At 48.2% G+C, this 16869-nt stretch overlaps 1 protein-coding gene across 2 annotated transcripts in view; it reads left to right on the top strand.

The window, feature by feature from the left end:
* The window catches only part of mphosph8 (M-phase phosphoprotein 8), a 116550-nt gene that overhangs the window by 98350 nt on the left and 1331 nt on the right, over positions 1-16869 (top strand). For both annotated transcript variants that reach the window (XM_038817982.1, XM_038817981.1), the window contains exon 13: positions 6998-7081. In XM_038817982.1, the coding sequence (XP_038673910.1) occupies positions 6998-7081 (84 nt within the window). The remainder of the gene's footprint in view (positions 1-6997; positions 7082-16869) is intronic.

Here is a 16869-nt window from a genome sequence, read left to right as displayed (position 1 = left end):
ATTGCCAGCGGTTCTGTGGCCAACGCAAACAGCAGTGGAGAGAGGGGGCATCCCTGTCCTGTCCCGCGATGTAGTCTAAAATACTCAGATGTCGTCCTGTTCGTCCTTACACTAGCCTCCGGGGCCTGATATAGCAGTTTAACCCAATCCACAAAGCCCTCTCCAAACCCAAACCGTCCCAACGCCTCCCATAAATAGTCCCATTCCACCCGGTCAAAAGCCTTTTTGGCGTCCATTGTCACCACTACCTCCAACTCTCTGCCATCCGGGGGCATCATAATCACATTGAGTAGCCTTCTTAGATTGGCTACCAGCAGCCTGCCCTTAACAAACCCCGTTTGGTTCTCCACAATCACGTCCGGTACGCAGTCTTCGATTCTGGACGCCAGGATCTTGGCCAGCAGTTTAGCGTCTACCTTAATCAGGGAGATTGGCCTATAGGACGCACAAACCTCCGGATCCTTATCCTGTTTTAATATCAGCGAGATGGTGGCTTGCAACATGGTCGGGGGTAACACCCCATTGTCCCTCTCCTCGTTAAACACCCTAACCAGCACCAGCCCCAGTATACCCGCAAACTTTTTGTAGAACTCCACTGGATACCCATCCGGCCCCGGGGCTTTACCCGACTGCATGGCTTTCAGGCCCCCCATTACTTCAGCTCCAATCGGGGCCCCCAGCCCTTCTACCATCCCCCTGCCCACCTTTGGGAAGGTCAGCCCATCTAAGAAGCGCCTCATCCCCTCCGGCCCTGTGGGGGGTTCTGAGGTATACAGCTTACTGTAAAAGTCCCTGAATACCCTGTTCAGTCCTGCCGGGTCTCCCACCCGGTTCCCTGCCCCGTCCACAACCGTTCCTATCTCCCTGGCCGCCTCCCTCTTCCTAAGTTGCTGCCCAAGCATTCTGCTGGCTTTCTCCCCATACTCGTACACCGTGCCCCTGGCCTTTCTGAGTTGCTCTACGGCCTTCCCAGTGGATAGCGCTCCCAGCTCCGCCTGCAGTCTCCGTCGTTCCTTAAGTAGATCTGCCCTCGGGGAGTCCGCATATTCCCTATCCGTCCGTGTCATCTCCTGCACCAGTCTGTCCATCTCTGCCCTATCCGTTCTGTCCCTATGGGCTCGGATTGAGATCAGTTCCCCTCTCACCACCGCCTCCCAGAGCACCGCTGCTGAGACTTCCCCTGTATCGTTGACCTGCAGGTAGTCCTGCATGCAATTCCCCACTCTCACACACCCTCTCCTCTGCCAACAATCCCACCTCTAACCTCCATTGTGGGCGCTGATGACTTTCTCTGCAGACCAGCAGGTCGACCCAATGTGGAGCATGGTCCGAAATAGTGATCGCCAAGTATTCAGTATCCCTCACCCCCTACTCGTAATAAAGAAGTCAATACAAGAATAAACCTTGTGAACATGTGAATAGAACGAGAACTCCTTCCCCGTCGGCCGGCTGATTCTCCAGGGGTCTCCCCCCCCCCCCCCATTTGTTCCATGAACCCTCCAGCCACGTATTCATCCAATATAATCCTGTCATTTCTACTCTGACTAGCACGTGGCACCGGTAGTAATCCTGAGATCACTACCTTCGAGGTCCGATTTCTTAACTTCCTTCCTAGCTCCCTGCATTCTGCTTTTAGGATCTCATCCTTTTTTTACCTATGTCGTTTGTACCGATGTGTACCACGACCACTGGCTGTTCATCCTCCCCCCTCCATAATGTCCTGTACCCGCTCCTAGACATCCTTGACCCTAGCACCAGGGAGGCACAACAGACCATCCTGAAGTCTCGTTTGCGGCTACAGAAATGCCTGTCTATTCCCCTTACAATTGAATCCCCTATAACTATTACACTGTCACACTTATCACCCCTCCCCTCTGCAGCAGAACCAACCGTGGTGCAATGAGTTTGGCTGTTGCTCTTTTCCCCTGAGAGGCCATTCCCCTCAACAGTATCCAAAGCTGTATATCTGTTCTGCAAGGGAATAGCCACAGGAGATTCCTGCACTACCTGCCTCACTCTCTTGGTCTGTCTGGTGGTCACCCATTCCCTTCCTGCCTGCAGAGTCTGAGCTTGCAGTGTGACCACCTCGCTATAAATGCTATCCACGATGCTCTCCGACTTGCGGATGCTCCACAGTGTCTCCAGCCGCCGCTCCAGCTCTGAAACCCGAGCTTCCAGGAGCTGCAACTGGAGACACTTCCTGCATACATGCTGACCCAGCCTGCCAAATGGAGCAAGAGAAGCAGACCACGCCTTGGAGCTATTCTGCCATGAATTATTCCTTGAAATTAAACCTTTGAAATTAAACTTTAGAAAGAGGTATTTGTGTCAGATTAAATCCAATTCCCGTGTACTATTTAATTAGATTTTTTGTTTTCCTGAATATTTATCCCTTTTGATCTGACAACAAATTAAAAATAGTTATTTAATTGAAATTAAAAAAGTTATTAAAATCAAATTAAATCATGCTCTGCAGTGTCTCAAGTATTTGTGATCTGTTCAACATTGATTTAATATCTATTTCTATTTAAGTTTATTTTGCAGATATTTGTCTTTCCTGACTTATTTGTATCCTGAGTTGTATAAAAATGTCCAAATTTTCTTTCTGCGACCCATTTTTTTTTTTACAGAATGACCGACTCTTGCAACCCACACCGCATTCACAATAGATTTTCCATGGTTACTTTTTAAAAAGTCACCCATCGTTGGCATTTCTGTATCATTAAATGTAAAAATTGTAAATTGCGCTGCTCTTCCACCTGAAAGGACAGTTCTATCCTGTCCCTTGCCTAAAGGGTGTAATTGCTATTTTATATCTTCACACCCATTCTTCGCATTTGGAGAATTGCGTGCAAGTGCTGGTAAGATTATCAGGCTCAATATTACACCGTTTTAACAATATCATATTCACTCATTCAAAACCTAACACAACTTTGGAAAGGAAATTAAACTTAAAACTTCCACTTTAGAAACAGGAGCACTAACTGCTGAACACGGTCAAACAGAATGTCACTGGACACCTGTCAGTACCGTTTCCCAGGTAAATATGTAACAGACTGAAAACAAACTTTTTAAAAAAGAACATTGCTGAGCACAACCCAGCTGACCAATATGCAAAATGTGCAGAAACATTCCATTCCATACACCTGCAGTATTTTACCGGCTCCTGTTTACGTGAGTGTACTTTTGTCACCAGCTAATGCCATCCTTGGCGAACAATTGAAGCCCTGATAAAGCTAAAAGAAAAAACACCCAAAGAGAATTTCACAGGTCACTGGCTGCAAACTGCTTCAACTACACTGTGTGGCCCAGAGAGGCAAGGAAGTCCATTGCACTGGCTTCTACATCAGCCTCATGTGGTCATATACTACTGCAGTGAGATTTTACCTAGAGAGAAAACAAAAAAAAATGGTCAGGCAATCTTTGGGGATCATTTTTGGGGACTTTCTGGCGACGCATTCTACACAATCCAGCGACCCATCCGTGGGTCGCGACCTCCACTTTGAAGATCACTGGGTTAGAAGGAGGAAGAGATTAAATGACAAAGGTGTAATGAAACAAAAGACAAAAGGGGTGGTAATGACTGTAATAAAGAAAAACTTATTGGTCCAGATTAAGTAATGGCAAGATAAAGTACAGTCTTGACTGAAAGCAAAGACATAAAAACAAGACGGGCACTTAACCAAAGAAGAAAATCAAAATGGAGGACAGAGTTTACAGTTGTTGAACTTTATGTTGAGTCCAGAAGTGCCTAATTAGAAGATGAAGTGCTGTTCCTCCAGCTTGTGCTGGGCTTCACTAGAATATTGCAGCATGCCGAGGACAGATATGGGAGACTGAGACCAAGGAAGTGAATAATGACAACAATCGGAAGGTCAGGGGTCATGCATGTGGACGGGATGAGGTGTTCTGTAAAATGACCACCCAGTCTGCATTTGGTTGTCTCAATGTAGATGAGACAGCATTGTGAGCAGCAAATACAATACACAAAATTAAGTGCAAGCACAAGAAGGGCTTGTACAGTGAGGAGCGGGGTGATGATCAGCCAGGTGTTACACCACCTGCACGGGAAGGGGGTAAATATTTGGAGGCAATAGAGGATTGGATCAGGGACGGGAGAATGGTCCCTTCAGAATGCTGGCTGCGGTGGGGAAGATGCATTTGTTGGTAGCATAATGGTGGAGGATAATAATGTGGGGGGAGAATTGAGGACAAGGGGAATTCTATTGTGCCTCTGGCAGGGAGGAAAAGGGCAAGAGCAGAAATGAGAAATTATTCAGAGGTGGTTGAGGGAAGGAAGGCCTTTCAGAAGCGCCATTGCAGAAGGTAGCATTATCAGAACAGTATGAGATGGTGAAATTGAGAATGGAATAGAGTCCTTGGAAGAAGCAGGGTATGAGCAATTGTAATCGCGGTAATGGAGAGTCTGAGCATTTTCAAAAATGTAAGAGTATCCAATTATTTTTTTCCCAACTAAGGAACAATTTAGCATGGCCAATTCACCTGCCCTGCACATCTTTTTCTGCTGTGGGGGTGAGACCCACATGGAGAATGTGCAAACTCCACACGGACTTGGATCGAACACAGCTCCTCAGCGCCTTGAGGCTGCAGTGGTAACCACTGCACCACCGTGTCACCCTAGGAGTTGGTGAGCGTCTAATGAATCTGCCGATCCCCAGAATTGGAAACATTTGATTTTATCCAGTTCCTGGTGAGAGCAGGTAGCAGCACTATTACAGTTGATGTATTGGAAAAAGAGTTGGGGGAAGGGCCTGAGTAGAACTGGAACAGGGAACATTCTACAAATCCGCAAATGCATTGGTATAATTAGGGTCCATGTGGGTACCCACAGCAACACCTTTTATTTTGAAGACATGGACAAGTTAGAGGAGAAATTGTTCAACTAGCTAGGCAGAGGAGGGCTGTGATGGATCAGGACTATTTGGTCCTACGTTGTCCTCTGTTCCAGTTGGACCTTTTGTTTGCCGTAAAATCATGTACACTCTATATTTCTGTTTCTATTTGAATCTTAGCTTTGAATTTGTCTCATGGAAAACTACGCTTAGGATTAGCTAATGGTCACAGTGCTTGGTGAACTTTTTAGGAGCTCTGTATTTTGACTTTATATTTAAACCCAACTATCATTGGGATCCAGTATTTTGGTCTGACCGCAAGAAAGGCAAGAGGACTGTGAAGATGAATTGTTTTCTTCCAAGTAAGAGGTGACCAGAGATGCAAATAGGCAGTGTATCTACAAGCCAGGATCTTACAGCTGAATCAGCTGGAGAGAGCTGCTCAGGAAACTCTAGGGCGGGACAGAGCAGTGCTCCACGGCCTATGGTTAGCAGTCTACAAAGAAGAAACTTCACTCTGGAACAAAGCTGTATAAAGATTTCTTGAGGTACAGTTTTGTCATTTGTGCCAGTGCAAATAACGATGCAAAGCTCATGTGTGTTATACGCAGGGAAGTACTGGCAAATGAGAGAACCCTCAGATTTTGAAAGAGAAGTGGTGGATGAAAAAATCCTTTTGAGGTTGACACCCCAGAGACAGTTATTAACTTACAGATGACTCCAAATAATAATATTATATTATTATTAAATGAAAATGCTACGCTGCTGTACCTGACCTGTGATAAAGCATTAAAAACTCGCCAAAAGCCCATGCTGCTGTCAGCATTCTGGATTAGCATCTCCCAGGAGTATCCATTGCTGAGTAAAACCAGGATTTTGTTGCCCTTCATAACGACTTACATGTGCGAGGTTGGATTTTCTGTTCTCGCAAAGATGAAGTCAGCACAAAGGAACTGATTGAAGTCTGCACCTGATATACATATTGTCCTTTCCTCTTGTGAACCTGATTGGAGTGAAATTGTGAGGGTGAAGCAGGCTCCTCTTTCACATTAAAGGTAAGCAAACATGGCATAGGTTGCGAAGGTCAGGCAGTTGGCAAAAGTGGGAGCTGGGGGGAGGGGGAAGAAACATTTTTGAAAGACACTGAGCAAGTTATTTTTTTCCTGTCTTGTAAGGAGCAAAGAGAACCAGTGTCTGTGCAGGCGAAAGCTTTAATAGTTTTCCACATCTGGCATTTACGAAGGGAGAGCCTTGGGGACAGGACTGACCTACCCGAACCATATGGCACATAGAAAGAAATCTGATGGGTTCCAAGATGTGCAGCTAAGGACAACAGCATTACAAATGTGTTGTAAAAGCATAGATATTGGAGTTTAACATCCCAGCTAATAGATCCAAGTTAGATTCACACTCCCAACTTCTTCCCTACTGAACTAAGGTAAAGATGCTGACTTGTGCATAGGGACTTTTGAGTTGCTATTGTAAGTGTTTAGCTTGGAGAGAATATTGACTAGTTGTAAAATTCAATGGGCATACATGTTGGCTAATTGTCTTTTTCCCAGCGATGGAGACGAGAAAGAGAAGGTGAGAGATGTGGAAATATGAAGCAAAGTTGATGTAGATTGGACACCAGAACGGATGACCTCAATGTACCGGGGGGAAATGGTGAAGGGACTGGAAAAATAATTCTTTCATGTATCCCACAAAAAGGCAGGCATGGTTAGGACCTATATGGATTACCATGGCAGCACCTTTGAGAAAGTAAGAAATATTTCAGTGTAAGAACATATTCAGCCGGGTAGTGGAGCATAGTGGTTGAATGTGTGTTGGTTGGGCAGTTGTTCAAACAAGAAGTGGGGTGTTGAGCAGGCTGTCTCAATTAGGGTCTGAAAAAAATAGAGATTGTCTATTCGCAGTGGAAAGGACTAAGTGGTCAGTTTCATTTCACCTACGTACCCTTTTGGATCTTGATGTTCTACAAAGGCAGCGTTTCACCACTGATGGTGGCTGTGATAGATTGTTCTGCTTAGTCAAAGCATGCATTGTATTTAATTATAACCTAAATTTGAAGCTGAAAAATCAATGTCAAATTTTTTATATGTTGAAATCTAGTTTGACCAATTTAATTTGTCTTTGTTTTCCAGGATAGTCATTTTATTTATTCCTTCAGTCCAGTGCCTGGCACCAATAAATTATTTATTAGACTTGCTGAAGCCCCTACTGCCAAGGTAGGCATACTTTGACATGTTGGAGTAAAACGTTAGAAAATTAAGAGATAACATTTTGAAATGGTGAAATGCTTTAATCACAATTACAGCTGTGGAGTTTAATCTGAATCAATTAGAATTAGTTTATTCCTGTTACAAGGCCTCTTTTGACTCCTGGTATAAGCTAGAAATATTTATATTAATTTAACATGCCTGTTGTGATGTTACAATTTGAGCATGCAGAGGAGAGTGACCCATTTTCCTCGCTTTGTCAAAAAATAGAGACTCATATAGTTCTGTGGCTAGTGTAACCTCTACCAGTTGGATGGTCTTCATAAAATTATGCATTGTGATAATAATTAAACTATTCAGCCCAATATTGTCCTTGTATGTCTGTATGTAGTCATATACAGAACAGAAGGCTGGCCCATCAAGTCCTTGCCTGCTCTCTGCAGAGTAATCCAGTCATTCCCAAACCCTGCTCAATGGCAATAGCCCTGCAGTTTCATTTCCTTCAAATGGTCATTCAGTTTATTTTTCTGCCGTCACCATAAAATGGTTCTTACTCGCGTTCCCCCTGCATCCCTTGCCCAAAACTATAAATTTGTCTGCTGGTCCTTGTGTCCGCTAGTCCTTGTAGCTAAATAACAACTTTTCCTCATCTACCTTATCCAAACATATTATCTAGTACAGTTCTGTCAAATCTCTCCTCTTTTCCTTTGTTTTAAGGAGAACAAGTCCAGCTTTTCCAATCCACCCATGTAACTAAAATACCCCATCCCGAGAACCGTTCTGGTAAATCTCACCTACCCTTTCTAAAATGTGGTGACTAGAGCTGGGTGCAGTACTGCAGTTGAGGTCTAACAAGAGATTTCTGAAGGTTTGGGGAAACCACCTCACTTTTGCCCCCAATGTCACTATTTATGAAGACCAAGATGCCATGTATATATAAAATTCCATCTGCCACTTGTCTTGTCCATTCAGCTAGCCTATCAGTTACATTTTAGACTTTCTATTATCTAACTGGTTGCCACTCCTCCAAGTTTGGTATCATCAGCAACTTCTGAAATTCTACTCTGTATTCCAAGAGCAGTTTTAAAAGAATGTGACAAAAAAGCAGTGATCCTAGCCCTGATATGTGGGAAACGTTGAACGCCATCCTGAAAAATAACCATATACCAGTACTTGCTGTTTTCTGTTCTTTGCCCAATTGGATGAAAAATTGGTTTGTGACCCACCGGTTCTATGAGCCTCCATTTTGTCGGTGTCTCCTGCCAAAGCATGATGGCCATTGATGCCCACCTGCACAGGTCTGCGCGTGCGCAGAAAATCAATGGCCTGTGCCCAGCCTGCCAAAGCTACCATATTTTATGCTTAAAATGTGACATTTTTGGTGATGTGAATTAAGCAATGTAAATTGGAACCAATATTTTGAATTGTTAGCTTCAGTTTGTTTTATAAATGTTTTTTATTGGTTTTTTTAAACTAAGTATACCGTTATGTACACAGGATAAGAGACATATATATAAGAAGGGCACAACCAAACATACCAAAGAAAATAGTAAATAAAATAATTTTAAAAATGCAGTAAAAAATTAAATAGAATAACTAGTAGGGTATTGTGCACCAGCTCAACAACAGCAACTCTGTACACCTGGCAAAATTATTTACAACACATAAGTGGGCGACTGTTGGTGAGGGTGGGTGGGGAGAGACTGGGGAGGTAAATATACATTTGGGTGCCGGAGAAACAATTACAGTGGGCAATGCTCAAATGGGTTTGGTGTTGTCGCTTGCTTCTTCTGGACGGATTTTGCTGCCGTCTCGTGCTCACCTCCGCTTCTGCCATTCCTCCCGTCTTTCGTCTTTATTCTCCTCGTTCCGTGCTCCTGGAGATGCCATGTTCGTTATTGTATCCCGTGCCTTCCTTCCGGCTCTCATTTCCCTGCCTCCCCCCACCCCCCCGGTTCTTCTCTCTTGTTCCATTTCTCTCTCCCCCCCCCCCCCCCCCCCCCCTCCTGTGATTCACCTTTCATTCCTCTTAGGTTAAGCTGTTCCTCCCCCACCCTCCAGGTTTATCTCTTCCTCTCATGCTTTGGCGACTTTCTTGGCTACCTGGCTATTTTTCCGCTTGTTCGTTGGCCACAAACGGGTCCTGGAACGTAAATGGCTCCCACGTTCTGTGGAAGCCGTAGTCTGACCCTCTGATGGCGAATTTGATTTTCTCCATTTGGAGAGGTTCCGAGAGGCCGGACAGCCAGTCTGCAGCTTTGGGTGGTGTTGCTGACCGCCAGCCGAACAGGATTCTACGGCGGGCGATCAGGGAGGCAAAGGCAAGGGCTTCCGCCCTCCTCCCCAGGAATAGATCTGGCTGGTCCGAAACCCCGAAGACCGCCACTTTTGGGCATGGCTCCACCCTCATCCACACCACTGGACATTGCCTCGAAGAAGGCTGTCCAGTACCCTGCAAGTCTGGGGCAAGACCAGAACATGAGGGTGTGGTTGGCCGGGCCTCCTTGGCACCGTTCACATCTATCCTCCACCTCCGGGAAGAACCTACCCATACGGGTTCTTGTTAAGTGGGCTCTACGTACCACTTTTAGCTGCGTCAGGCTGAGCCTTGCGCACGTGGAGGTGGAGTTGACCCTATGCAGTGCTTCGCTCCAGAGTCCCCACCCTATTTCAATCCCCAGGTCCTCTTCCCATTTCTTTCTTGTTGCGTCCAGTACGGTGCCAGCCCTTTCTATCAGTCGGATATACGTCACTACAGTTTCCTTTATCTAGTATGCTTGCGTCCAGTAGTGTCTGTCGTGGCGGTTGTAGGTACGTCCTTGTTTCCTTTCGTAGAAAGCTTTTGAGCTGTAGATACCGTAGCTCGTTTCCCCCTGGCTAGCTGGAATTTCTCTGTCAGTTCGTCCAGTGTTGCGATCCTGCCGTCCGTGTATAGGTCCCTGACTGTCGGTGCCCCTCCGTCCTACCCCCACCTTTTGAAGGTGGCGTCAGTCAGTGCTGGTGTGAACCTATGGTTGTTGCAGACTGGAGCTTTGGTTAGCTTCAGTTTAAGTATTTTTGAATAAGGATGCAGTGAGCAAGGTGGATTTCTGTGGAATGGGGATGCGGATTGGCCAGAGCTCCTGTCATTCAAGGGAAGCGGAGTTCAATTTCCAGGGCGCGGCCTGTCAAACTCTGACCGTGGACAGTGAATTTGGGGTGAGCAGGAGGTAAATTTTACTAATAAATTACCATAAACATTAATAAAGTAAACAAGACGGGCAGGAGTTGTTGGTGTATTAAAATCACTTTTTTTTAAAATAAAATGTTTTTTATTGAGTTTGCATATTTTACATCCAAAAATTATTAGAGAGAGAAAAAAAAAACACGCAAAAATTAACATGTATATTTACAGGTAAGCATCTTCATAATAACAACTGTGGCCGCCCCCTTTAGCCGGCATACATATTTTATATTTCCCCATATGGCCGAGGCACATGTTTATAGGCATTTATTTACAGTTTGGTTTTGGGCCTTAGCTAGCCATCAAACCCCCATAACGAACCCGTAGCCCCCCCCCCCCCCCCCCCCCCCCCCGGGCTACCTTCTCCCGATTCCCGTCCATTTTCCCCTGATTCTTGGCCACCCGACTATTCTTCCTCTTGCACGTTGGCCACAAACAGGTCCCGGAACAATTGCATGAATGGCTCCCACGTTCTGTGGAAGCCGTCGTCTGACCCTCGGATGGCGAATTTGATTTTCTCCATTTGGAGAGATTCCGAGAGGTCGGACAGCCAGTCTGCAGCCCTGGGCGGTGCTGCTGACCGCCAGCCAAACAGGATTCTACGGCGGGCGATCAGTGAGGCAAAGGCAAGGGCGTCCGCCCTCCTCCCCAGGTATAGATCTGGCTGGTCTGAAACCCCGAAGACTGCCACTATCGGGCATGGCTCCACCCTCACCCCCACCACTTTGGACATAGCCTCGAAGAAGGCTGTCCAGTACTCCACAAGTCTGGAGCGAGACCAGAACATGTGGGCGTGGTTGGCCGGGCCTCTTTGGCACCGTTCACATCTGTCCTCCACCTCCGGGAAGAACCTGCTCATACGGTTTCTTGTTAAGTGGGCTCTATTTACCACTTTTAGTTGCGTCAGGCTGAGCCTTGTGCACGTGGAGGTGGAGTTGACCCTATGCAGTGCTTCGCTCCAGAGTCCCCACCCTATCTCCATCCCCAGGTCGTCCTCCCATTTCATTCTTGTTGCGTCCAGTACGGTGTCGTCCCTTTCTACCAGTCGGTCATACATGTCGCTACAGTTCCCTTTCTCTAGGATACTTGCATCCAGTAGGTCTTCCAGTAGTGTCTGTCGTGGCGGTTGTCTCCTTTCGTAGGAAGTTTTTGAGCTGCAGGTACCGTAGCTCGTTCCCCCCAGCTAGCCATAATTTCTCTGTCAGTTCGTCCAGTGTTGCGATCCTGTCGTCCGTGTATAGGTCCCTTACTGTCAGTGTCCCCCCGTCCTGCCTCCACCTTTTGAAGGTGGCGTCAGTCAGTGCTGGTGTGAACCTATGGTTGTTGCAGATGGGAGACTTGTCCGACATTTTGGTCAGGCCAAATTGCTGCCGCAGTTGGTTCCAGGATTGGAGGGTGGCTGTCACCACTGGGCTGCTGGAGTGTTTTTTGGGTGGGGATGGGAGTGCTGCCGTGGCGAGGGCCCGGAGGGAGGTCCCCATGCAGGAGGCCTCATCCGCACGCATCCACTCGGCTTCTGGCTCCTGGATCCATCCCCTTACTCGCTCGGCTGTTGCCGCCCAGTGGTAGAATTGTAGATTCGGGAGGGCTAGCCCCCCCCCTGGATTTTGTTTTTTGTAGGACCTTCTTTGGGATCCTAGCATTTTTACCCCCCCCCCCCATACGAACGCCATGATAAGTTTGTCCAGCACTTTGAAAAAGGCCTTGGGGATGTAGATCGGAATAGATCTAAACAGGAAGAGGAACCTGGGCAGTACGTTCATTTTGATCGTCTGGACTCTCCCCACGAGGGAGAGTGGGAGTGTGTTCCATCTTTGCAGGTCCGTTTTTACTTCCTCCGTCAGGCTGGTGAGGTTCCATTTGTGGATCCCTTTCCAGTCATGGGCTATTTGGATCCCCAGGTAGCGGAATTTGTGTCGGGCTTGTTTGAACGGCAGCCCCTTTAGTGCTCCCCCCCCTCCCCCCCCCCCTTGCGGGTGTACTGGGAAGATCTCGCTTTTGCTCATGTTGCGTTTGTAGCCCGAGAAGGCTCCAAACTCATTCAGGAGCGCGATAATTCCGTCCATGCTGCTTTGTGGGTCTGAGATGTAGAGGAGCAGATCATCTGCATAGAGTGAGACTCTGTGCTCTCTGCCTCCCCTTTGGATCCCCCTCCAATTTTTTGCTGTCCTGAGCACGATTGCTAGCGGTTCGATTGCTCGTGCGAACAGCAGCGGGGACAGTGGGCATCCTTGTCTGGTGCAGCTGGAAGTATTGGAAGTTGGTATTGTTGGTCCGTACACTCGCCATGGGAGCGTTGTATAGGAGCTTTACCCAAGCGGTGAACCCTGTTCCAAGCCCGAACCGCTTCAGTACCTCTATGAGGTATTTCCATTCGACTCTGTCAAAGGCCTTTTCTGCGTCCAGGGAGACGATCACCTCTTGTGTTCTCTCCCCGGAGTGGGTCATTATCACGTTCAGCAGGCGCCTGATGTTCGTGGTAAGCTGTCTACCTTTGACGAAGCCCGTCTGGTCCTCTGTGACCACCTCAGGTACACAGTCTTCTAGCCTTTTGGCTAGGATTTTGGCCAGTATTTTGGCGTCTGCGTTCAGCAGAGATATGGGTCTGTATGACCCACATTCCGTTGGGTCTTTGTCTTTCTTGGGTATCAGCGAGATTGAGGCCTGTGCTAATGTGGGTGGCAGTGTGCCCCTAGCTAGCGAGTCTGTGAACATCTCCCGCAGGTGTGGGGCCAGCGCTGTCGCAAATTTTTTGTAGAAGTCCGCCGGGAGTCCGTCCGGTCCCGGCGCCTTTCCCGGCGCCTTCCCCGTCTGCATGGAGCTAATGCTGTCCATGATCTCTCCCAGTGCTAGTGGTGCTTCCAGGTCCCGTTTTCTGCCCTCTCCCACGACTGGTATGTCCAGTCCATCAAGGAACCGGTTCATCCCAGCCTTCCCCCGTTGGGGGCTCTGAGGTGTACAGCTCTTGGTAGAAGGCCTTGAAGGTTTCCTTAATCCTCTCTGGTTCTGTTTCCAACGTGCCTCCGGTACCCTTGATTTGCGCAATTTCTCTGGTGGCTGCCTGCTTTCTCAGCTGGTGTGCCAACAGGCGGCTGGCTTTGTCTCCGTGTTCGTACAGGTTTCCCGCGTGCCTGGCGGAGTTGGTGCACTGCTTTCCTGGTGGCGAGCAGGTCAAAGTTCCTTTGTAGTTCTTTTCTCTCCGCCAGGAGCTCTACGGTCGTGGCCTTGGAGTATTTCCGGTCTACCTCCAGTGTGGAGTCGACCAGCTTCTGCCTAGCCACCCTTTCCTCCCTATCTTTTTGCGCTTTGAAGGCAATGATTTCCCCTCTTAGTACGGCCTTAAGCGCTTCCCAGAACGTGGAGGATGAGACCTCCCCGTTTTGGTTGTTCTCTGTGTACTCCGCTATGGCCCGCGCTATCCTTTCACTGAAGGCCTTGTCAGCTAGTAAGGCACCGTCCAACCTCCATGTGGGGCGCTGGGCCCTTCCCGTCTCCAGCCGCACGTCCATGTAGTGTGGAGCGTGGTCTGATATCACAATTGCGGAGTATTCCACTTTGTCTATCCCTGGAAGCACCGTTTTTCCCACCACAAATAAGTCAATTCTGGTGTACACGTTGTACTGGGGAGAAGAAGGAGAATTCTTTTTCCCCCGGGTGGGCGAACCTCCAGGGGTCCACTGCTCCCATCTGCTCCATAAAGTGACTGAGTTCCCTTGCCATGCTTGAGGTTTTCCCCATTTTGGGGTTTGATCTGTCCGTCTTTGGATCCTGTACACAGTTGAAGTCCCCCCCCCCCCCATGATTAGTCGATGCGTCGCTATGTCCGGGATTTCTGCCATGGTCTTTTTGATGAAACTCGTGTCGTCCCAGTTGGGCGCGTACACGTTGACTAGAACTACCGGCGCCCCATCCAGGGCCCCGCTGACCATGACATACCGCCCCCCTGGATCTGTAACCGTCTTTGTCGCCCTATATATTGTCCTCTTGCCGATCAGGATCGCCACCCCCCTGGCCCTTGTCCCATAGCAAGAATGGTAGGTTTGTCCCACCCAACCCTTTCTTACCCGCAGTTGGTCCTGCTCCCTCAGGTGTGTCTCTTGGAGGAAGACTATGTCGGCCCTCATGTTTCTGAGGTGGGTGAGGACTCTAGATCTCTTCACTGGGCCGTTAAGTCCCCTTACGTTCCAGGTGATTATCCTGGTGGAGGGCTTCTGCCCCCTCGTTCCTGTGGGATTAACCATATTTATCTGGTGGACGCGCCCCTGCCCTCTGGGGTTTCCCTTTGTTAGGGGACCGTCCAGGATGGCCGCTATCAATGCTCTCCCCATGCGGTCGGGTCTCTGCGCTCCGGGGTTTCCCCTTGTCCTGGGGGCACCCGTCATGGCCGTCCACTGTGTGTCCGCCACGCGGGTAGTCCCCTGCACTCTGGGGGCCCCCTTCGCCCACAGACCGTACTGGGTGGGTGCTTGCAGCGATTCCTTGTTTCGAGCCCTTGGTTGTGGCACTTTGTTGCCCTGTTCCTTTTCTGGCCTCTTTTGTCCCTTTATTTCCCCTCCCTGGTCTCTCGCTCCCTGTGTGCCCCCCTCCCCCCCGGTCTCTCCCTTTTCCCTCCTCCCCTGTATACCCCTCCTTTGCCCCTCTATCCCCTATTCCTGTCCTCGTTTGCTCTCCCGACTTTGACGGGTGATCCCCCCCCCCTCCCCTGCCTGGCACCTTCCCCCCGTTAGGGGTGCACTGCGGCCCTGCTTTATTGCGTGCCCCCGGCGCTAGCTTTCCTGCTAGTACGGTGGCTCCCCTCTCGGAGGTTGTTATCTCGCTTCTCCTCTGCCTGGCCTCTACGGTTTTCTGCCCGCTCTTCCCCCATCCAATCCTGCACCCCTCTCGCCTGCTCTCCCTTCTCCAATACTCTTGTTCCCTCGTGCTGGGGCCTGGCCTCCCACCTGGAGCGGTCCCTTGGGCAGTGGGTTGTTTTTTGTTCTGGGTGTTCCTGCAAGGGGGGGGGGGGGGGGCTGGCTTTGCCTCCCCCCCCCCCCCCCCCCCCCGTCGGCGTGTCGTTGCCCCTTGCCAGGGGCCCCTCGTTCCTACCCCCCCTGGCGTATTTCCAGCCCGTGCTCCTCGACGAACCTATTTGCCTCAGCAGGGGCTGTAAAGAAATATTTAAAAATCACTTCTTGATTTGTATACACGAAGCAGACGTGGACTGTCAACCCTGTTGCTTGCTATGATGTAACTGAGTTGAACACTAGAACTGAGGTTGCATGGCACCAGTCATTTGTATAGCATGTGACCGAATGTATTTTATAAAAAATCCACAAGGCTTTCACCCTTCTGTTACTTCATTAATTAACTCCAACCTGTTTTCCTGATTATTATTGTTTCTGAACCTTACCCAATATAGATAAACTAATTGACCTGTAGTTTCTCGGACTGTCCTTGCATCCCTTCTGAACTAAGGATATCATATTTGCCACTTTCCCAGTGTTCTGCTTCCTTCCCCCAATCTAAGGAAGATTGGAAGCCCTTCTGCTATCTCCATCCTGCAGTGAACTAAGATGCAAACCATCCTGCTAGGTGACTGACCTACCCATTGTGTATCCAGCCTACCAGTACCACCACACAAACAGCTTCTGCCCCGGTTACCAGACTCCTGAATTACCCTCTTGTGGACTGATCTGATCTCTTCAAACATCTTCTCTACTGAGTAGTACTCCACTCCTGGATGCTTCACCAGATGCCTGTGTCTATGCATTTACCTTGTATTTTTATGTATGGCCTATGTTTTTTTTCAATGTATGGAATTATCTGTCTGGACTGTGCGCAGAACAATACTTTTCACTATTTTGGTACATGTGACAGTAAAAAAATCCAATCCGATAGTGCCAAACCACCTCTCTTCCCCCCCCCCCCAAAGCCAGTTTTCACCCCATCCACTGCCTCTACGATGTCCACTTTTATAACGATATTTTGAATCAATATCTGATTTCTCCTCCGGTACACACCGTGGAGGGAAAGGGCTGCATGAGTAATGATCAGACATATAATTATTGATTTTGATTGAGTCAGTGCTAGTGATAATTTGTTTTCCAAACTTGTAACATTTTTAGATTTGGGTTAGTGTTGGATTGTGCTTCTGGCTTGTATGATGTACAGCTGTTGTTAAGTAACATCTTGCCACATTGGAAATGGCTGCTGTGTTGGTGATGTGAGCAACCTAGAAAGAAGCAGCTCAGAAATGGCATTGGGGTGTGTTGAGCGGACAGCTGATTCATAATGTAGAGCAAGGCCAAAGGCATGGGTTCAATTCCTTTACTGGCTGAGGTTACTCATGAAGCCCCAGTCTTGTGTCCCTTGCCTGAACTGTGGCGACCCTCGGGTTAAATCACCACCAGTCAGCTCAAAAGGGGAGAGCAGCCTATGGTCCTATGGATGTATGTAGCTAATAATTTCAATTTTAGTGCACTTTTTCCCATCCCCTCAGAGGCTACAAATCTGCTTTTTCAATTGAGACGATTTCTCTACGATGCAGCTACACATCTAGAATCATACTAGATTGAGACCCATTTGCTATTCTTTG

The sequence above is a fragment of the Scyliorhinus canicula genome, chromosome 14, assembly GCF_902713615.1.
Source record: "Scyliorhinus canicula chromosome 14, sScyCan1.1, whole genome shotgun sequence".
NCBI classification, from domain to species: Eukaryota; Metazoa; Chordata; class Chondrichthyes; order Carcharhiniformes; family Scyliorhinidae; genus Scyliorhinus; species Scyliorhinus canicula.
This window is presented reverse-complemented; position numbering and strand designations above follow the sequence as displayed.